This window comes from Trachurus trachurus, assembly GCF_905171665.1.
Source record: "Trachurus trachurus genome assembly, chromosome: 6".
In the NCBI taxonomy this organism is placed as follows: Eukaryota; Metazoa; Chordata; class Actinopteri; order Carangiformes; family Carangidae; genus Trachurus; species Trachurus trachurus.
Genome location: NC_139897.1, coordinates 33,754,409 through 33,777,653, shown reverse-complemented (window position 1 = coordinate 33,777,653; position 23,245 = coordinate 33,754,409). Strand labels below are relative to the sequence as shown.

Below are 23,245 nucleotides of genomic sequence, written 5' to 3'. Positions count from 1 at the left end.
GAAAATCAAACTACAGTAGTTTCAGAGATAACAACAAGCTGCTGCCACAAGAAAATTAGCTACATAATGAACCAACAGAGGTATTAGAGCCTTTACAGAACAGAAAGCTGTCCTGGGATCAGATGTAAGGAGAGATATGGCGTCCAATTCACTACTGTCCTTTAATTGACGCCATGTTGCTGTTTTTAAATGATATGAGAAGTGGTATCAGAACTAGCTATTAGTTAATTAAAAGTATATTTGTCCACAGATTATCGATTAGTGAGGCCAATATGTGGAAATATGTAGTGTTAAACAGTGAGATAATTGACAGCTGTCTTGACCACACAGTCTGTTTTATCTCACCTTGTTTGAATGCACTTGAATGCACTTTGTCTCTGTATGCACTTGGAAATGAATTACTCTGCCCACTATGTGTTCTATGTGTTGTTATGTGTTGTTATGTGTTGCTTTATGCGCTGTTTTTCCTAACAGAGGTTGATTGCTCTGTGTGTGTGTTTTATGTGTATTTATTGGTATTGTATGTTTTTTATGTATTTTGGACATCCTGGCTGCAAATCAATTTCCCAACTGGGACAATAAAGATAACTTTGAACTTTGAACTTTGAACTATGTTCATGAAGGATCAACATCGGAGTCTGGTTTGTAGGAAAATAGGTTTATTTACAAAGAGCAGAGTGAAGAGAGCGTGGACTGTGACTGTGCCTGAAGGCCTCACCTGAACAAACACCTGTCAGCTGTCAGTCAGTCAGCTGATGGTCAGACTTCACAGTGTCGGTCACTCGATCACATGTTGCAGGTCGCCTCCTTCGTGACAGGAGCTTCAACACATTTAACAGTTAAACGTTTAACAAACGGCTGATGTTTGTCTGTCAGGCTCAGATCAGCAGCTGCTGCACAACAGGGAATCGCTGTCACACTCCTCTGAGGTGTAGATTGTTTTTTTTTTTTTTAAGAAAGTCTTCAATATATTTTTTGCACATTTCTCCACAACAGGATGAAGTATGACTATAGAAAGTCGTCTAATTAATTCTGACACTTCAATGCTGCTATAGCTGCCAATTAAAACTGTTGTAGACGCCTGAGCATGATGATGATAATGATGATGATGATGGGTCCAGTTAGACCAGATGTTGGGTCTGAATTATTTAATATTTTCACATGGGAATAAATGTATGGCTTTATTATTAAAGGTTCCCATATAGTATAAAGTGTAGTGTGATTATAAAGCAGCTCTAGGTTCTATATTAATACTGTGAAAGTATCAAAGCCTCAGTCCACAGAGAAATGCACACAGCCTGGATTCAGAAACTGAGCCTTAAAACCAGCCGTCAGGACTTCCTGTCACTTTGTGATGTCACAACTAAGCCCCGCCCCCTCACCACCTGGACCCACCATCCAATAACAACTTTGCAGGATTTGGTTTCTCTGAGTGTTTTCTGCTCTGGTTTTGTTACTAGAGCTCCAGAGAGAAGCTGAGAGAGAGAGAGATGAGATGGAAAACTACACTGAGACGGGTTTTAGACCTTTTCGTGGATCAACCCTTCAAAATAAAAGACAGTATAAGAAGAAACAGGGAAACGTGGAGCTGTGACATCTTCTCCCAATAGTTTACACAACACTCAATAAAGTTCGTTCTACACATTGACACTGAGCAGCTACAGGAGATTTATGGTTGCAGTCGTTTTCATGCAGCGAACGGACTCTTCTCATCATCACCTCCATATTTGACCACCTGTGTTACCATGGTCACCTGAGCCTCCTCCATTCGCTGCACGAAGACCATGACAAGGTGTTGAGAGCTCCTAAACACACAGGACACTGTTCATCACATTTAAAGGGATATTTCACCTAAAAACACACACTAGTAGTCATTCAGACATGGATGGGAGTGATCCGGACCTTCTCATTCGGACAACAAGTGTTTCCCCAAATATCAAATTATTGCAGTTTAGGGCTGGTTATTATCGTCAACATCAGGTTTTTCAGAATACAATTTATCTAATCAGATTCCAATGCACATTCAAGGACATGGTTTTTAGTTTTAACTTTATATTTTAGCACAAATAAGTAAAATAAAGTGTTAATACGCAGCAAATCTGCAGCAGTTTTAGATCTTGGGCCAAACATGCTGTAAACCGATCGGCTCATTGATTGATGGTAATGAGATTTACTCATCTACTTCCATTAGGTATTGAAATTTGGTTCCAAATCTGTCAATCATCTATAGCATTAAACCATATTGGTCAATTTAAGTATCAAAGTTGGAGCCCCGCCCACTTCCTGTTTCTCTGATTGACCCTTTAACTGGTCAACAGCCAGCAGGTGTTTATGATGAAGCTAACAAAGGTATCGCTGAAAATAGTCCCAACAAAATTCATCATTTCATTCCTGCTGTTTTGGGAAACGTTTGATAAAAACCTGCAGAAACCAGGTGTTGTACGAAACGACTGAGTGACTTTCAAAATAAATCGTCATGTGAGGAAGGTTGTTATTTTTAAAGAGTTACGACCAACAGACTCAGAGACTTAGAGGAAGTGGTGACAGACGGAGAGACACGTGGGTTGGTTGACGTTGGTGACATCAGAGACAGGGGGGATTGACCCTTTGTCAAGTCCCGCCCTCCACGGTTACTGTTGCTAGGTTGGACAAACAATGGTCACGGAAGGGTTAACTCCCATTGGAAACCATTGAAAATTAGGCAGATTTAAATTTGCTTCTAAGGAAAATTTTAATTAACTTATACATCAGAAAAATGGTGTCTGTTTTCTGAAAATTGGGGAAAAATCATTTGTTTTGGTCGCTCACTAGCTAGTAGCTACCGACGCTAGCTAACGTTAGCTACAAGCTAACGCTTAATCTCCGCCGATCTCCCGTTTCTCCTTGTAAAACTTCATTAAGTTCAAAAGACATTAGCAGCGGTAATGTTGCGTTTGCTAGATAACTTTGAAGGTTAAAGTAGTATAGCCTAGTCTAAGTATGTTTATTGATGTCTTGGGTGTGGGGAATGGGATAAAAATGGCTCCGGGAATACGTTCCAGATATCGTAAGTCGCTATTGCAGGTATCCCAGCCACACATTTTAACCATATTGAAAAATGATAAAGTAGTTTTTGCTGTCTACCTGCCTATGTTCCCACAGCCTTATGTTCCCACAGTTATAAGATTTTTCTCAAAATGAGGCCCCATGTTCCCACTGGACTCTATCTATCTGGCCTGTCTAGCCTCTACCGGGTCTTTTTACTAAACTTAACCAACTCTTTTCTTCATTGCCTAAACCCAACCAATGGTGGGACCAAAGGGCTGTGGGAACATAGGGCCTAATTTTTAGTGACAACAAAAGTTAGAAATGTGGGAACATAGGAATGACCCAGTCTAAACTTATCTGGTTTCATAAGGTTTCATGCCAGGGTTGTCCAACCTTAGAACGCTGCGCAACACGTGACACAGGGAGAACGAAGCGCTCTGATTGGTGGATCAGCAGACCAATCAGAAGGCCAACAAAGGGTCAATTGTGGGTCGACTCCTCCTCCTCCTCCTCCTCCTCCTTTAGCTGAAGAAGTCTTTGGAAATGGCCTCCACGAAGTTGGGCGCCGACATGAGGATGCCGATGGTGCAGAGGATGGTGAAGAGCGAGAACGCCACCAGACAGAGGCGGTCGATCACCGCCGCCGCGAACTTCCACTCGTTGCACACCGTCTCCTCCTCGTCCTGGCCGCGGAACCGCTGCGCGATGTACCGCACCTCCTCCAGGATCTGGTTAAGCTCCGCCTCCAGCGTCGAGCTCCCCATCGCTCCTCCTCCTCCTCCTCCTCCTCCTCTTCCCGCTGCTCTCATGGCGTCTTCCTCCGCCGCACCGATACCGCCGCCGCCCATCAGCCGCGAGCACAGCAGCTCGGGCTCGGCGGCCGCGGCGTAGTGCAGCCCCTCCATGCCCCTGAAGCCCACGTAGAGGAGGTTGCCGTTGGTTACCTGCTGCTGCGGGTGGTGCCGCAGCGACCCCTGGCTGACGCTGAGCTCCAGGCTGGACAGGCTGCCGCGGCGACGCTTGGCGTTGTGACACGCCAGGCGGACCTTCTCCTCGCCGGGACGACGCATCCTCAGGAACCAGGCGCACCAGTTCAACAAGACCACACGAGTCTGAGGAAGAGGAAGAGGAAGAAGATGGAGGGAAACAGCGTCAGACAAACGTTTAGCCAATATTTTAACTGACAGTGAGACATTGTTCTGTTTGGAAAGTTATTATCATTTAAAGGAGAATTCTGGTCATTTTTGACCCCTAAATCGTTTTCCTGATGGTCACCCAGTGTTGGGGAGAGCAAAAAACGCACTGGGTGACCATCAGGAAAACGATTTAGGGGTCAAAAATGGCCGGAATTCTCCTTTAAAGCAGGATCCAGAATATGGGCAAAGAGGAGGAGGAGCCAGTGTGGAGCTGAGACTTTGATGCATGTTGGTTTGCCACAAGCATGCGCTCTCTCACCAGTCACACTACTTTATAGCCGCTAGCTTCTTTTCCCATTATCGTCTATGAGAAAAATGCTAAGTTGTTGAACGGTGACCCAAGTATCGGTGAGCATTAGCGCCACCTACTGTGTTGTGGTGTGAACCAGAATCACCTGGTTATGTGCTGTTGCTGATCCAAACGTTTATTTTTCTTTAGAAAAAAGCTCCCGAATTATGAGGAGAAACTTCGGCCAGCAAAACTATTCGGGATCAAAGCGCTATTTGTGTGCTTCCGAATACGTATTTGGGTTCGGGTACACCGCTAGGCGTTAGTAACGCTGTTGTTTTATAACGTCGTTATTCCCATCACTGGTTAAGTGTAAACAGATGAGTTCTCTAAACAGGAAGTAATGAGTAGAGATCAAGTGTATGTTTCTGTACCAGGCTGTTAACATGTTGAGTCTATGCAGACTGACTCACTCTAGTGGTCAGGAGAGGAACTGCAGCTTCACATTGTTATAAAGTCACAAACTTTTGCTTTTACAGTAAAATCAACTTCACTTTTATTATTTTCACATGGGAATAAATGTATGGCTTTATTATTAAAGGTTCCCATACAGTATAAAGTGTAGTGTGATTATAAAGCAGCTCTAGGTTCTATATTAATACTGTGAAAGTATCAAAGCCTCAGTCCACAGAGAAATGCACACAGCCTGTATTCACAAACTGAGGCTTAAAACCAGCCGTCAGGACTTCCTGTCACTTTGTGATGTCACAACTAAGCCCCGCCCCCTCACCACCACCTGGACCCACCATCCAATAACAAACTTTGCAGGATTTGGTTTCTCTGAGTGTTTTCTGCTCTGTTTTTGTTACTAGAGCTCCACAGAGAAGCTGAGAGAGAGAGAGATGAGATGGAAAACTACACTGAGACGGGTTTTAGACCTTTTCGTGGATCAACCCTTCAAAATAAAAGACAGTATAAGAAGAAACAGGGGAACGTGGAGCTGTGACATCTTCTCCCAACAGTTTACACAACACTCAATAAAGTTTGTTCTACATATTGACACTGAGCAGCTGCAGGAGATTTATGGTTGCAGTCGTTTTCATGCAGCGAACGGACTCTTCTTCAAGCAGCAGCACCTGTTACCATGGTCACCTGAACCTCCTCCATTCGCTGCATGAAGACCATGACAAGGTGTTGAGAGCTCCTAAACACACAGGACACTGTTCATCACATTTAAAGGGATATTTCACCTAAAAACACACACTAGTAGTCACTCAGACATGGATGGGAGTGATTTGGACCTTCTCATTCGGACAACAAGTGTTTCCCCAAATATCAAATTATTGCAGTTTAGGGCTGGTTATTATCATCAATATCAGGTTTTTCAGAACAAAATGTATCTAATCAGATTCCAATGCACATTCAAGTACATGGTTATTAGTTTTAATTTTATATTTTAGCACAAATATGTAAAATAAAGTGTTAATACGCAGCCAATCCTTGGGCCAAACATGCTGTAAACCGATTGGCTCATTGATTGATGGTAATGAGATTTACTCATCTACTTCCATTAGGTATTGAAATTTGGTTCCAAATGTGTCAATTATCTATAGCATTAAACCATATTGGTCAATTTAAGTATCAAAGTTGAAGCCCCGCCCATTTCCTGTTTCTTTGATTGACCATTTAGTTGACTGGTCAACAACCAGCAGGTGTTTATGATGAAGCTAACACATAAGGATTCATACGCTGCTGAAAATAGTCCCAACAAAATTCATCATTTCCTGCTGTTTGGGGGAACATTTGATAAAAACCTGCAGAAACCAGGTGTTGAAGGAAACGACTGAGTGATTTTCAAAATAAAACGTCATGTGAGGAAGGTTGTTTTTTTTAAAGAGTTACGACCGTCAGACTCAGAGACTTTGGGGAAGTGTTGACAGACGGAGAGACACGTGGGTTGGTTGACGTTGGCGACATCAGAGACAGGGGGCAGAAGTAAGCTGAATGTTTGTGTTAATCTAAGCCTTAAATAGTTGTATCTTCCGACAGCAATCACTTCTATAGAGTGTTTGGTCTGAAACACGGGTCTGTCAGTCACTCTGCTCTGCTCTGAGCCCAGGAGAAAACTTTCCTTGTATCCTACAACCTTTATCCAATGAGGAGAGAGAACGGCATAAAGGGGCAGTCCTCTCTGTGTGTGCAGCCAAGGGATGCGCGTGAATGTGGTGACGTAGGGACGAGGGCGGGGACTGCTAACTCCATCTGCTGACAGGAAGTTAGACAAAACCACCGGATCGCTGACTTCTGCTTTAAAGTGCTATGTGCGCTGTGGTTCGACATAGAGAAAAACTAAACCAATGGAATAAAGCCAACAGTACATTAATAAACTAGAGTGCTACATTGCATATAAAAAATAATTAATAATGATCAAGAGTGAAATAAAAAAAGGAATAATACAGTATAAACTATACAAAAATAAAAAATAAAAAATAAAAGAAGAAGAAGAAGAAGAGGAAGATGGAGGGAAACAGCGTCACTTAGCAAAGCCAGACAAAGGTTTAGCCAATATTTTAATCTGACAGTGAACACATTGTTCTGTTTGGAAAGTTATTATCATTTAAAGGAGAATTCCAGCCATTTTTGACCCCTAAATCGTTTTCCTGATGGTCACCCAGTGTTGGGGGGAGCAAAAAACGCACAGTTTTATAGTCAGTAACGGTAACGGCGTTATAACGGGGTGAACAGTAACTACTGTGTTGGAGTGTGAACCAGAATCACCTGGTTATGTTGCTGTTGCTGATCCAAACGTTTCTTTTTCTTTAGAAAAAAGCTCCCGAATTATGAGGAGAAACTTCGGAGAGCAAAACTATTCTGGATCCGAATACGTATTTGGGTTCGGGTACACCGCTAGCCGTTAGTAACGCTGTTGTTTTATAACGTTGTTATTCCCATCACTGGTTAAATGTAAACAGATGAGTTGTATAAACAGGAAGTTTCTGTTCCAGGCTGTAAACATGTTGAGTCTATGGAGACTGACTCACTCTAGTGGTCAGGAGAGGAACTGCAGCTTCACGTTGTTACGAAGTTACAAACTTTTGCTTTTAAAATCAACTTCACTTTTGGCCAAGAAAATAAAATAAAGGAACAAATATTTGAGTGAAAATAATAAAGGAAAGAGTTTGTGGAGCAGATGGCTGCAGAGGAGGAAGAGGAGGAGGAGGAAGATCTGTCGTGTCGCTAACAGGAAGTTGACTTTACAAAGTACGAGTCAAAAGTATTTACATGAAAACAGGTCGATCAAAATTCATTTATGCAGAAACGCAGAGTTGATGTGGAAAACAGAGCTGGAATTATTGTGTGTGACAATGTGTGTGTGTGTGTGTGTTTGATGATGAAAATGGAGCATGAATAAAGTGTGTGTGTGTGTGTGTGTGTGTGTGTGTGTGTGTGTGTGTGTGTGTGTGTGTGTGTGTGTGTGTGCCCTTCCAGTTGAATCTCTTCACACTCGGCTCATTAAAGGTACAGTATGTAAGAAATCTAAAGCAACTGGCTGTAAAATCGTCCTAATATGTAACAGAGACTCAGGAATAATGTTCATATAACATACTGAACTCACCAACAACAATCCTACAGCCAAGATATTCGCATTAAAAAAATTTTTTTGCGGACCGCAAATCATGTTTATGTTTTGAATTTCTATGGTTGGCTTGTGTCGCCACCCAGCGCTCTCTCCCTGTCACAGCGTCTGTGGCATTTCAGCCTCTGGGTTGCCAGTTAGCTTCCACTGAGCTGCAAATACGGCTGGGAGATAAAACGAGATCATGAAAAAAAAGATTGTGTTATTATCGGTTATTGGTCATATTTGCTTGATATCACACGGTAGAAGTGGCTTGTCGCTCTGTCGTTTAATAGGCTACACAGCTTGCTGTTGTGAGCATGTAGCCTAGTTAGTTTGAGCTGCTGCTAACGCTAAAGCTAAAGGGAAGAATTACAAAGTGAAAGTTAGAAAAGAGGGAGGAAATGTGGCGAAATGGAGCCGATGGTAAATGAAGTGATTGAACATTGAGTGAACGTGTGGAGCGGTTCATGAGAGGAGTCTGTCCCAGTCAGGTCGCCTGTCTCCGGTCCTCATGTTTTATGATCCGACGTCAGAAAGTGGAGGAGAACCGGAGCGGCTCGCGTCGTTTATTCTGCGGTAAGACGTCTCATATGTTGGCTCATCTACGGCGTGATTAACACGCACTACGGCTCCGGTAGATGCGGGGTTACTGTGTGTGTGTCTGTGTGTGCGTGTCTGTGCGTGCGTGCGTGCGTGTGTGTCTGTGCGTGCGTGTGTGTGTGTGTCAGCGCTGCAGACACAGCGTCGGAGCGGTGAATGTAACAATAACTTGCAGATCACCTGAGTGACGTGAACTCCGCTCGTAGTTACTGTGAGTCAGAGCAATAAAACAGTGAGGTTGTTGATGAATATTGAGCTTTTTACTCTGCTTTGAGACTGACTGAGTGAGCAGAGCGGAGGTTAGCGCGTCGCTGTCTGGCAACCTGGAGTCTGGTGGGTAGGGGAGGGGGGACAACGCGCTGCTGTGTTTTGAATTTGACTGCAGCAACAATTTTGGCCACATTCTTACATATCGTACCTTTAAATATTGAAGCGTCGTCGACTCTTTGACAGTTTCGACATCACACACTCGTCCGTCGCCGTCGTCGTCGTCGCTGTGACTCGTCCTTCATCACGCCGCTTCACCCTCCTCTTCCTCACCGTCACATTAATTAACTTCATTAACTGAGTGTTTGTCTAATCGGCTTCGTTTTAGTTTCATTCATTTGCTTTTTTCTATTGTTTTGTTTCTGTTCCGTTCATCTCCTTTTGTTTCTTTTTCTCCTTTTATTTCCTGGAACGTAGCAGCTTTTCTTTCTTTTCTTTTCTTTTCTAAAATTCCCTTTTCTTTGTTTTTTTGTAATTTTTTTCCATTCTTTGTTCTCCTTGGATTACTTTTCCTTTCTCATATTTACATCACATTGTTGTTTTCTTGTCTTTTCTCTCTCTCTTCTCTCTCTGTCTTTGTATAATTTTTGCCTCCTTCCTCTGTTCTTTCCTCTTCATTTTCTCCTTTTCTAACTCTTCTTTCTCTTCTCTTTCTTTCTTTTCTATGTTTTACTGAAATTGCTTAAATTACTTAATAGTCTACTTGCCAACAATGAGTACCCGGAAATGTTGAGTACCCCAAAGTTTTATGTTAGAAATATATAGTATGGGTCCCCAGTATTCAGAAACTGCCGGATGCTAATTTATATATATTGGGCAATTAGCATAACTGACATAATTAGCATAAATTAGCATAATTGCCTATATGGGCAATATTTCAACAAAATTGACTTGGCTGATCTGGGCAATATTGGAGTGGTTTTAGGGGTTATTGATGATGCTAAATCCATTTCTGACATTTTAAAAATTCAAAATGGCTGTCTAAACCGGAAGTGACCAGATTTTGAAATCCATCAAAATCGGCCCACTGGCGGTTAAAATCTGGTCACTTCCGGTTTAGACAGCCATTTTGAATTTTTAAAATGTCAGAAATGGATTTAGCATCATCAATAACCCCTAAAACCACTCCAATATTGCCCAGATCAGCCAAGTCAATTTTGTTGAAATATTGCCCATATAGGCAATTATGCTAATTTATGCTAATTATGTCAGTTATGCTAATTGCCCAATATATATAAGTTAGCATCCGGCAGTTTCTGAAAACTGGGGACCCATACTATATATTTCTAACATAAAACTTTGGGGTACTCAACATTTCCGGGTTCACAATGGGGCCCTATGGGCTGGCAAGTAGACTATAACTCTATCCTTTATCCTTTATTTTCCTGTTGTTTATTTTAATTCTAGTCTTCTTTTATTTCTTTTCTTGCCGTTGTCCGACTCCCGACTCGTCATCTCACTGTGAAAAATCACTGTAATTATCTTCATCAATGTCACAGCTTCTCCTCACTCAGTTAAATGTTTTAATTTCAGATTTCAGATCAGAACAGAATGAGACGTCCTGACAGAAACAAGTCAATATCCTATTTTGCAGCTTTATGTTAATATTAAAAAAAGTCTTCAATCTACACTCACCACCTCATCATGTCAGCACAAACCCAGAATTTTAGACATTTTTGCAAATTAATTAAAAAAGAAAAACTGAAATATCACCTGAACATATACAAGTATTCAGACCTTTTGCTGTGACTCTCCTGTTTGTCATTCAGGTGCCGTCACTTTCTTTTATTCATCTTTGAGATGATTCTACACCTTCATCTAGCGGAGTCTAGCTGTGTTTTATTCAATAGTTTGGACATGATTTGTTTAAATAAGACCTTACATTACTCATTTGCAGGAGAGTCACAGCAAAGGGTCTGAGTACTTATGTTCAGGTGATATTTCAGTTTTTCTTTTTCAATTAATTTGCAAAAATATCTAATAAAAGAACAAATACTGAAAAATACGGCAAGGTGTTAGAGGAGCAGAACGGCTTCATCAGCGTTGTATCATCTCCTCTTGTAGTGGCTTGGGTGAAATGGAGATTTACAGACCCGTACAAGTTACGCACTATAGCTTTTATAGGGGTGGGAGAAAAAATCGATTCACATAAATATTGCAATATCTTTTTTGACGATTTTTAAATCGATTTTTTTTGCGATTTATCAGGGGGGGGGGGTTCTTTTTTGAATTTGTTTTAAATATTGTGCAATGTGCATTTGTTCGCCTTTTTTACATACAGAGAGTCCAGGTTTTGAAAAGGGTTTAAGTTCACTTTATAATGGAGTATGTTCATTTACAGGCTCCTACAGTATTTGTGTGCAGATAAATGTTAAAAATGTAGACTAAAAATAAGATATTATTTATTATTAGGTTATAATAATGACAGATAATCGGCAATATCGTAGAATCGCAATTTAAATCGAATCGCCATCCAAAAAATCGTAGAAGAATCGAATCGGGAGAAAAGCATATCGTCCCAGCCCTAATAGCTTTAACATAAAGCTGCAAAATAAAAATAAAAATCTGTGACTTCTCCTCCTGTTGTTGTTTGCAGACAGAATATTATATTATATTCACTGTGTCAGAGGCCCAGAGGCAGCGACGGCAGCTCAGGCAGCGTCTCTGATAAGAATCAAACAGCAAACTGGTCCTGGATCAGCGGCCAGGTGTGAATCTGAGTCTAAATGAGTTCACTCTTGATGTTTCTTTTACTTTGTGGCTTCAAAGCTTCAGACGCAGCAGAGACGACGACGACGACGGTTCAATCTCTGAACTGTCAGGACCGATCTGAGCCGGGGAGACGGTGTGTGTGTGTGTGTGTGTGTGTGTGTGTGTGTGTGTGTGCGTGTGTGTGTGGGTGTGTGTGTGTGTGTGTGTGTGTGTGTGTGTGTGTGTGTGTGTGTGTGTGTGTGTGAGGCTAAGAGGACTTGTCCATCATCCCTGCCTACACACACACACACATACTCAGGTGAGAGCTCTGACCTTCAAACTAAATCCCACCTTAATGGAATTTCTCTTGTTCAGGTTCCCAGCGGAGCTCGAGTGTGTGTGTGTGTGTGTGTGTGTGTGTGTGTGTGTGTGTGTGTGTGTGTGTGTGTGTGTGTGTGTGTGTGTGTAAAGTGTAAAAGCTGTTTTTTTTTTCAAGCTGCTGTAAAATAAATAAATCTCATGTAAATAAACAGGACGGACACGTTAACGGGCGTCGGCTCGTTAGGAGCTCGTTAAGGAAACTGAAAGATGAGTCAGCAGATCAGAGAGAAACATGGATGAACCAGGACACACAGAGAGAGGAGGAGGAGGAAGAGGAGAAGAAGGAGGAAGAAGAAGAGGAAGAGGAGGAGGAGGAAGAAGAGGAGGAAGGAGGAGGAGGAGGAGGAAGAGGGAGAGGAGGAGGAAGGTGGAAGAAGAGGAGGAAGGAGGAGGGAGGAGGAAGTAGAGGAGGAGAAAGAGGAGGGAGGAGGAGAAGGAGGAAGAGGAGGGAGGAGGAAGAAAAGGAGGAAGAGGAACGAGGAGGAGGAAGACGAAGAGGGGGAGGACGAAGAAGAGGGACGAGGAGGAGGAAGAAGATTAGGAAGGAGGAGGAAGAAGATTAGGAAGGAGGAGGAGGAAGAGGGGGAGGAGGAAGAAGAGGAGGAAGGAGGAGAAGAGGAAGGTGGAAGAAGAGGAGGAAGAGGAAGAGGAGGAGGAGAAAGAGGAAGAGGGGGGAGGAGGAAGGAGGAGAAGAGGAGGAGGAAGAGAAAGGAGGAGGAAGTGGAAAAGAGGTGGAAGAAGAGGAGGAAAAGGAAGAGAGGAGGAAGAAGGATGGAGGTGGAAGTAGAGGAGGAAGGAGGAGAGGAGGATGAAAAGGAGGAGGAAGAAGAGGAGAGAGGAGGATGAAGAGGAGGAGAGGAGGAAGATGTAGACTGACCCACTGGGGCATGTGTCCTCCGTCCGGGTCGTGGTGATGATACTGTAGAACCAGGACGGTGGCGATGACCGACAGACCCACGATCACCATGGTGGTCGCAAAGTACTGAGCTGAAACACACAGAAGTCAAAGGTCAGAGGTCAGAGGTCAGAGGTCAAACACACAGGGGTCAGAGGTCAGAGGTCACAGGAAGCTCCTCACAACATGTCTACCTCACTCACTCTCTACCTACAGCTGCAGCTTCACTGGACGTAAACAAACTGAGAAAAGATCAAGACATGAAGTTGAATTCAGTCAGAAAAAATGGTTGATGACATTTTACACCGTTTCCCTCATGGTGCAGATTTTGCAGATGGTGATGATGGAGGGATGAAGGAGGAGACGTGTGATGAAGTGATGATTGTATTTTGTATTTTATTGTTTGCTCTAACAGACATACAATCAGTACAAGTACAAGTACAAGATCAGTAAAAGACAGTTAAAAAAAACAAAATGTATTGTGCAGGAAAGATCATAAAGCCCGAGGGGCTTATAAGCGGCCTCCCCTTTTAAACCTATGAATAACTTTTCCCAAGACTTTACTCCCTCCTCCCCACCCTATACCCCCCCTCCTCAATCACACATGCACAAGCACATAAGTGCATATCTTCATCTCATACACAGATGTATAAATACAGCATTTAACATTAGTATATATAGCAAAATAAAAAATAAAATAGTACATACAAAACCCAATGATGCAAAGATGTGACTAGGTCTGTAAGTATTATTTGAGCTTGGTTTTAAATGTATTTAAAGAGAAACATGATTCTAAAAAATGTTTTATATCATTCCACAGCGCCGCACCTTGATAGACAAATGAGAATTTAGCAATGATGTAATGATGATACAGTGATGCAGCTCTCACCGATCAGAGGAACAGAGTCGGACGTGGCCGGCATGATCTCAGCCACCAGCAGCATGAAGACGGTGAGAGAGAGAAGCACCGTGATGCCTGAGGACAGAGAGGAGGGTTACTGCACTGGGACCAAGGGGGGAGTTGTGGGTTCTCCAAGTGAAGACCACTTCCGCGTTCAAAAAGCTGCAGTTCTCCGTCCGGCCTCTGGGGGCTGGGACCAGAAGGGAGCAACTCCAATTGACCCTTCGCCAACTCCTCCCACAAACGGCTATTGTCCAATCCTACGTTAGCAACCGTAACTATAGGCCTGGCAAGCTTTCCGCAGTGAGTCATTACGTTTGCTTTTGTGGACACATTTTGAGACTAGGACGAAAAACATTTGTTTGTAGAGAAGGATGTTGTTGCTGCTGCTACTGCTACGGCGACGGCGGCAGCAATATAGAGATGTTCAGATACGAGCGGACTTTTTTTTCGACTTGAGCAAGTGTAAATACGGGGATAACCATATGTTCACCTCCGAAATGACAGCTGTACTTTTAGGGCTTTTACCTGGGCTTTTAGGACTTTTACCTGGGCTTTTAGGGCTTTTACCTGGGCTGTTAGGGCTTTTACCTGGGCTTTTAGGCGAGGGATCCTCCAGGCAGGGACTGCTTTCACTGACTGATACAGCGGTGGGAGAAAAAAACAGCAGCGAAAGCTGTATGTGGTTCACAATCGCCCAAAAACTTGCAGTTTGACAACGTTTCATGACCAGTGAGATGACCTAAGTCTTGGTGGGTTGATAGATGGTAAAATTACCGGTCCTTACTGCTGCTCTGTACATTGTCCAGTCGTGTCGTTGAACAGATGTTTTATCCTCCTGCGCGAGTCACGTCACTGAAAACTCTGAATGATCTTTGTGACTTCTTCTCTCTATTATCTCAGAACAGTTTATCCAGAAATTTGCTGATATTTCCTTTGAAATCGATACCAAATACTGGGGGTGAATTTTTTTGTACCACAACCGTTTTAGTGTTTAGGCTTCAAATTCGTGCATAAATTACGTTGAGTGACAGGTTCACAGACAGTTTACCGGCCGTTAATTGGTTGCTCTGAGTTCAGTGGGCGGGTTCTCAGGCGGCTAACCGCTGCACCTCTCCAAATATGGCAAGTAGACTCCACCTAAAATCCAAGATGGCGGCGCAGTTCAAATCCCAGTAGTAGCGGCACAAAACAGACTCCCCCAAACCAATGGGTGACGTCACAGTGCTACGTCCATTCTTTTTACAGTCTATGACTGGGACAGACACTGGACCAGTATGGACCAGTATGGACTAGCTCCATGTTTGTTCTTCTGTCTTTTATTTTGAAGGGCTGATCGATGAGAAGATCTAAAAACCATCTCAGTGTAGTTTTCCATCTCCTCTCTCTTTCAGCTTTTCTCTGGAGCTCAAGTAACAACAGCTCTAGTCGGTGTCAGCCAATCAGAAGAGAGGAGGAGGCTCTGAGCCTCTCTTCTGATTGGCTGACTGTTTTCTAAAGTGATCCAATTAAAAAAGAAAACAGAGCAGATTTCAGAATAAAATACTCAGAGAAACAAATCCTGCAAGTTGTTGTTGGATGGTGGGTCCAGTGGTGAGGGGGCGGGGCTTAGTTGTGACATCACAAAGGGACAGGAAGTCCTGACGGCTGGTTTTAAGGCTCAGTTTTCCATCTCCTCTCTCAGGTCGGCGTCAGCCAATCAGAAGAGAGGAGGCTAGTTTCAAAAGAAGAAAATTCTTGACTATTAGGTCCAACTGTGGTGCAGTGAATTATGGCTAAATTGAGTCTTTTTTCAAAATAAAACAAATGGACGATTCACCCTTAGCAGCACATTTTTGTCTTTAGCTATTATTTTGAAAATCCTGCAAAAAAAGTGAAACATTAGACAGAATTCAGAATAAAACACTCAGAGAAACCAAATCCTGCAAAGATATTAGAAATAAAATATTTTATCTTATCTTATCTGACGCCACCTCAGTAGCTATAAGCGAACACCTCTGACTATATTAAAACAGCCGGACAGAAGTAACTCTTTGATGACCAGTGTTACAGCTGTGATGGGGTGAAGAGGTCAAAGGTCAGGGCTTTACACGCCGCGGCTCTGCCTCCTCCCAATAAAAACAAACCGGATCAATAAAAGCAACAAAACCACAGAGGAAAAGATCATCAACAGAAACACACACACACAAAGGAAAGTTAATTGAGCATCATCACGTTAAGTGTGTGTGTGTGTGTGTGTGTGTGTCATAAAACTGGTTTATTGATCAGCTGTGTGTCATCAACATCTACGTCCCCTTGACGGTGACAAATAAACACAAGGAGGGAAATAAAAGAGGAGGAGGAGGAGGGGGAGGGGCTGTAGAGTGATGGCCCCAGCTGACATCCAGGTTTGATCGAGAGCGTAAATTCATTTTCTAGTGTCTGGTGTCGGAGACAGGAAGCGTCTCAGCAGCTTTAACTTCCTGTTTCAGGATGTTTTACGGCCGATGGGAATCGACTCGGAGGCATCGGTCATCTGAGGACGGAGCTGCTGCAACTGAACTCTGACTGGCTTTTATTTTGTAGTTTCACTGTAAATCAAAGCCCCCAAATTGTTTCCTCCTGTAGGTCTAATGTTAAAGCTCCATACAGTATAAAGGTAGATGTTTGTGTTAAAGCTCCATACAGTATAAAGGTAGATGTTTGTGTTAAAGCTCCTTCAAAATAAAGGTAGATGTTTGTATTAAAGCTCCATACAGTATAAAGGTAGATGTTTGTATTAAAGCTCCATACAGTATAAAGGTAGATGTTTGTGTTAAAGCTCCATACAGTATAAAGGTAGATGTTTGTATTAAAGCTCCATACAGTATAAAGGTAGATGTTTGTGTTAAAGCTCCATACAGTATAAAGGTAGATGTTTGTGTTAAAGCTCCATACAGTATAAAGGTAGATGTTTGTGTTAAAGCTCCATAGAGTATAAAGGTAGATGTTTGTGTTAAAGCTCCATACGGTATAAAGGTAGATGTTTGTGTTAAAGCTCCATACGGTATAAAGGTAGATGTTTGTGTTAAAGCTCCATACAGTATAAAGGTAGATGTTTGTGTTAAAGCTCCATACAGTATAAAGGTAGATGTCCATGTGTAGTGTGATTATAAAGCAGCTCTAGGTTCTATATTAATACTGTGAAAGTATCAAAGCCTCAGTCCACAGAGAAATGCACACAGCCTGTATTCAGAAACTGAGCCTTAAAACCAGCCGTCAGGACTTCCTGTCACTTTGTGATGTCACAACTAAGCCCCGCCCCCTCACCACCTGGACAACACCATCCAACAACTTGCAGGATTTGGTTTCTCTGAGTGTTTTATTCTAAAATCTTTTATTTTCAGAAAGTCAGCCAAACAGAAGAGAGGCTCAGAAACTCTCTCTTCTGATTGGCTGACACCGACCTGTTGTTACTAGAGCTCCAGAGAGAAGCTGAAAGAGAGAGGAGATGGTTTTTAGATGTTCTCATGGATCAACCCTTCAAAATAAAAGACATGAGAAGAAGAACATGCATTTTTAGGGAGGTGTAATTGATTAAGGAGCAGAAAAGTCAGAGTTTTACGTCTTCAGAGTCAAAAAACCTAAAAAATCACTTTTCATTGACATGAAAAGGTGACTTTGTTTTATTTTGAAGGGTCAAATCAATCGGTTTTGAAGACGACAACTGGAAACTGTCATACTTTGACATTTAAATATGTTGCAATAAGACTGTCGGCGTCAATAAAGATTCACACAGACTGACCCAGCGAGATCTTCTCCCCGGAGTCGGCCGGCAGCAGGAAGACCAGCAGCGCCAGCGTGGAGATGAGGACGCACGGGATGAGCAGGTTGAGGCCGTAGTAGAGCGTCCTCCTCCTCATCACCACGGTGAAGGTCACGTCAGGATACGGCTCCTTGCAGCAGTCGTAGAAACGCTCGTTCCTCCGCCCGGGCACCTCTGAACACAACACAACATCAACAACATAACAACATCAACGAGGAGTCGACAGAAAGTTCACTCAGTCGTTTAACTTCCTGACCTTTCCTTCTAATCTGCACGGTGTGATTTTATTTTCCTTCACTTTCTTGAACTTCTCTCGTCTTGTTGCATTTTAAAAACAGTGGTGAGAGTTTAACATTGATCCATTCACAGATTAGAAGAGAGAAAAACAAACACTGAGTTTTCTTCAACGCAGCACTGGAGAATTTTTTATTTTTTTTTCCATCTGATGAAAGTGAAAGTAAGAGCTCGTCCACAAGGACACGAGTGTAAATGAATCAGCATAAGTTATTTATTGTTTCGGCGAAAACAGTATTTTTGGAAACGGGTCCCAGAATGGGAAAATCTGAAAACACCGCCCCAGGGTTTTCATGTAGACATCCAAAGTGGATCTTTTATGAAACAATTGATTTAAAGTGTCATTCACATTACTGCCCACATGGGTTTACTAGACACTAGACAATTAGTGAAGCAGATTGTGGCAAGAATCGTTCACTTGGTATGAATACTCTCCGATGGTCACATAAAAAACTTTAGACCAAAATGAATTAATTTTGATGATTACATGCTGATATCGGACATATTGGTACAATACCCGGAAGCCATCTTGAAAAATGGCCGCCATATTGGATTTTTTTGGGTGGCCAGTGAGTATTTAGTGAGTAAATTTGCATGCTTTTATCACCAAGTGAATGATTCTGATGAAAAATGCCATGCTGCACTAGATGTAATGTTTTCTGTCTCAGAGTTCAGGCTTTTTCAATAAATCTGGCTAAGACATAGAAATCCTCCTTGAAAATCCAGCCCAACATACAGTACTCTAAGTCGGGGTTCTTCACCTGAACTTTTTCAAACATGGATTTCATCAGTTCATTATACAGAGGGCACTGAAACAGGAAGTGAAAGTCACCTGTAACCTGAGCCACGTTTACACCTCTAGACGATACAGTCTATGGACGTAACACAACAACAACAGTTGACTACTGTACTGTTGGACACTGCAGCTGAATCTCTCTATTAAATCATCATTGATCGCCATATTTGCACTGAAACGACTCCCTGTCAACATTGAGTGAACTTAAATAGACAAAATAGTCGATACCCTTCTATTAAAGACAAAGAACCCACATTGCACGGCATTTCTACCTCAGCGTTTGGAATCGTTTTCAGTGAAACAATTTGTTGAAACAACGCCGTGTTTAAGGGGAAACTTTTTCAATACGAACCAGAGCAGGTCAGGAGGCAATTAGCTTAGCTTAGCACAAGGCAAACTTGTCATGCGACCATAAATTGATTTCAATATTTTATTTAATAATGTGAAACCGAATTTGTTCTACTGCTTGTGCACATTATTTGCTCTTAGAGACAAATAAAGTCTCTTGAATTGACTCTGTCCTGCCTCCTCTGTCAGTGTTTTAGCCTCAGCTCAGAGTTTCCCTCTCTACCTTCTTCTTCCTCTTCTTCTTCCCTCTCTCTTTCTTTCTGGTTATTTTACTGATTAATTACTGGACGACGCAGCAGATAACCCCCCCCCCCCCCCCCCCCCTCTCCTCCTCCTGCTCCTGTTTTATCCTCAGTGCTCGGCGCCGTACGCCCGGCTGCTTTTCATTAGCCGACACGTGGCTACATCGTTCAGTACACTGGTTTCAATCTGTGGAGGGGGAGGAGGGGGGAGGGGGGGGCAGGGGGAGGAGGGGGTTTGGGGGGTAAATGTGAAACAAACTGCTGAGATTTTCAATTAAGTTCCTGTGAACGGCCGATTGGCTGAGAAACTTCCTCTACACTTGTCTTTACAGTAACTCTCTGTTCATTTCATCCTTTATTCCACCAGAGAAGATCTTCATCCTCGTCCTCGTCCTCATCTTCCTCCCTCACAGTCCTCCGTCGGGTCAGAACCAGAACCAGAACCAGAACAGGTGTGAACAGTGAGGTCAGGATCCACAGCTGAAGTCGACTCAGTTCTGGTTTTGGTTTTGTTCCTGTTCTGGTCTAACAGGAGCTCCTAGTCCTAGTCCTGGTTCTGGTTCTGGTTCTGGTACCGGTACTGGTACTGGTTCTGATTGTGGTCCTCATTCTGGTTCTGGACTTGGTTCTGGGTCTTATACCGGTTTTAGGGCGCAAATGCCCCCCCTCCCCTGTCCCCCGCTGGCCTGCACTCACACTACCTTGAACCCAAGCGTGCTGAAGCACGGTTGCCTCCGACACATACGTCATCACGTTGATGTACCAACACGGTGGATGCGCTCTGACTGCAGAAAGAACGGCGCTTTGACCGGTTGTCATGGTTATCGGGCCAGGGAAGTGTACCCTACTCAGGTACGGAACACTTGCACTCACACCAGCAATAGAATCCGGACTTTAGGGGGCAAACGTGCTTGGGCACGGTACGATTGCCTGGTGTGAGTGCGCCCTTAGTTTTGGTTCTGGTTCTAGTACTGGTTCTGGTTCTGGTTCTTGTACCAGTTTTAGGGCGCACTCACACCAGGCAATCGTACCGTGCCCAAGCACGTTTGCCCCCTAAAGTCCGGATTCTATTGCTGGTGTGAGTGCAAGTGTTCCGTACCTGAGTACGGTACACTTCCCTGGCCCGGCACGGTTGGGAGAGGTGTGCTTGGGCACGGTACGCTTGGCCAGGAATGCGCACACGTAATGCGCTGTGGGCTCGTTCTCCACCATGTGTCTGCAACCGCATGTAAACAACAGTCACTTAACGATTACGTCGCGCCGTAAACATCGCTAGTTAACATCGCTTTGATTAAACTTCAAGATAACCATGACAACCGGTCAAAGCGCCGTTCTTTCTGCAGTCAGAGCGCATCCGCCGTGTTGGTACATCAACGTGATGACGTATGTGTCGGAGGCAACTGTGCTTCAGCACGCTTGGGTTCAAGGTAGTGTGAGTGCAGGCCAGCGGGGGACAGGGGAGGGGGGGCATTCGGGCTTCAGCACGGCACGGATCAACTGGCCCTAGTGTGAGTGTGCCCTTAGTTTTGGTTCTGGTTCCAGTTCTGGTTCAGGACCTGGTTCTGGACCTGGTTAGAGATAAACTTATTTCCTGAACTTCTGTGAGGCAGGAACAAATGTGTGTCCTATTGAGATCAGTTCCAACTGTGAGCACTTTTAAATCCAGGTTAAAAACATTTCTCTTTTCACGTGCTTTTAGCTGAACTCCTTTTAAGAACATTTAACTTGATCTATTTTCTTTTATTTGACTTTTATTTGCTCTGGCTTTTAACTCTGTTTTTAATGTTTGTTTGTTTTCATTCTGTTTTATGCTTCTCTTTAAAAAAAAAAAAGTTTTGTCTTTATGTAAAGCACATTGAGTTGCCTTGGTATGAAATGCGCTATATAAATAAAGATGCCTTGCCTTGCCTTGCCTATTGATGATTGATTATTGATGATAAAAAGAGACCAGATGGGGTGTTTTTTTTTTTTTTAATTTTCATCATTATCATTTCCTTTCTCGTCTTTTCCTTTTCCACTCTGTTTGTGTTATTCCCGTCTCCATGGCAACGGCATCATGCATCTTTCAGAAAGGCTGCATTCAAAGGCCGGTCATGTCTCCCCGGTTGGAAAAGAACAAAAAAAAAACATCTTTTCTTCTCCTGTCCTGTGTGTGTGTGTGTGTGTGTGTGTTTGTGTGTCCAGTCTATCACATATAATCCAGACAGATGGTCCAATCACACGTCTCATTCATGTCCGTCCACCTGTGAAATGAGACATTATCACTAAACCAGAGCATGTGGTCATCACCTGCATCATGACTCACTGATCTCAGGCCAGTTATTAAAAAAAAAAGGTGAGATTGATCCTCTGCTCCATCAGATGTGACCTGTGCTGTCGAATCAGATCGATCAAATGTTCAAACCACCGCTTTAGGAGACCAGCAGACTGTGACTCCGCCCACTTTAGGGGACCAGCAGACCGTGACTCCGCCCCCTTTAGGAGACCAGCAGACCGTGACTCCGCCCACTTTAGGAGACCAGCAGACTGTGACTCCGCCCACTTTAGGGGACCAGCAGACCGTGACTCCGCCCCCTTTAGGAGACCAGCAGACCGTGACTCCGCCCGCTTTAGGGGACCAGCAGACCGTGACTCCGCCCCCTTTAGGAGACCAGCAGAACATGACTCCGCCCACTTTAGGAGACCAACAGACCGCGACTCCGCCCCCTTTAGGAGACCAACAGACCGTGACTCCGCCCCCTTTAAGAGACCAGCAGCAGCAGCAGGTCTTGAGGACAAAGTTTTGAAGCAAACATCAGAAATACATAGGCTAAATATTTGTTCTGAGATATTGTACAAGTTAATGTACATTCAAATTAGTGAATTTTGGAAAAATGTAAGAGAAATTTCTGGAAAATAATGTAATATTTCAGGGAATAAAGTGGTAATATTTTGAGAAAATATGACCCCAGATGAACTAAAAACTAAACTAATCTGAACTTCTCTGCAGCTGTTGACCACTCATTTTCTCCGTCTCTTACCCACGAGGTCCCACTCTCCGTTGGCGATGTACCCGGTGATGTCGGCCTCGACCATCTGCAGGTCCAGGCTCCAGCCGCCGTACGTCCACGAGCCGAACTTCAGGTCGCAGCGCTGCACGTCGAAGGGGAACCAGCGCACGTCGATGTAGCAGGTGCTTTTAAATATCCCTGAAATATATGACACAAATATTAAACAAACACACAGGAGGAGGCGACGGCTGAGCGGAGGAAGATAAAGACTGCAGCAAAAAAATAAAAGTAAACAAAGATTAGTAACACTGGAGGGAAAAAGGAGCTCAGCGAGAAACAGAAAATGACTGTTTGTGTTTGTGAGTGTCAGCGGGAGATCGTTATCAAAAAATACATGCAGAAAATAAATAACAAGCTGGAAGAAGAAGAGGAGGAGGGAAAAGAGGAGGAGGATTTCAGACTCTCTGACTTCAGGAATAAAAGCAGAAGGACAGAGAGGAGGAAAAGGAGGGGAAGGAGGGAGGAGGAGGAGAAGGAGGAGGACAAGGTTGAAGAGGAGGAAGGGGAGAAGGAGGAAAAAGAAGTAGGAAGAGTAAGAGGAGGAGGAGGAGGAAGAGGAGTAGGATAAGGCAGAAGGGGAAGAGGAGGAGGGAGGAGAAGGGAGAGGAGAAGGACAAGGTTGAGGAGGAGAAAGAGGAGAAGGAGAAAAAAGAGGATGATTTCAGGAGGAGAAGGAGGAAGAGTAAGAGGAGGAGGGAAGAGGCAGAAGCGGAAGAGGACGAGGGAGGAGAAGGAAGAGGAAGAGGAGGAGGAGAACCAAACAGAAGGAGCAGTGAGGACAGGGAGGAGGGAGCAGAAGGGAGAAGAGGAGGAGGAAGAGGAGGGAGGAGGAGGAGAAGGAGGAGGACAAGGTTGTGGAGGAGGAAGGAGAAGGAGGAAAAAGAAGTAGGACGAGAAAGAGGAGGGAGGAGAAGGAGGAGCAGGA

At 43.5% G+C, this 23,245-nt stretch overlaps 1 protein-coding gene across 1 annotated transcript in view; it reads right to left on the bottom strand.

Moving 5' to 3' along the window:
• Window positions 1-3,548: 3,548 nt before the first annotated feature.
• The window catches only part of LOC310987580 (neuronal acetylcholine receptor subunit alpha-7-like), a gene marked incomplete at both ends in the record, with an annotated part of 58,714 nt that continues 39,017 nt past the window's right edge, over window positions 3,549-23,245 (bottom strand). Inside the window, 5 exons of the mRNA XM_083973902.1 lie at window positions 3,549-4,139; window positions 12,888-12,997; window positions 13,795-13,881; window positions 17,570-17,764; window positions 22,291-22,458. Coding sequence (XP_083830028.1) covers window positions 3,549-4,139; window positions 12,888-12,997; window positions 13,795-13,881; window positions 17,570-17,764; window positions 22,291-22,458 — 1,151 coding nt within the window. The remainder of the gene's footprint in view (window positions 4,140-12,887; window positions 12,998-13,794; window positions 13,882-17,569; window positions 17,765-22,290; window positions 22,459-23,245) is intronic.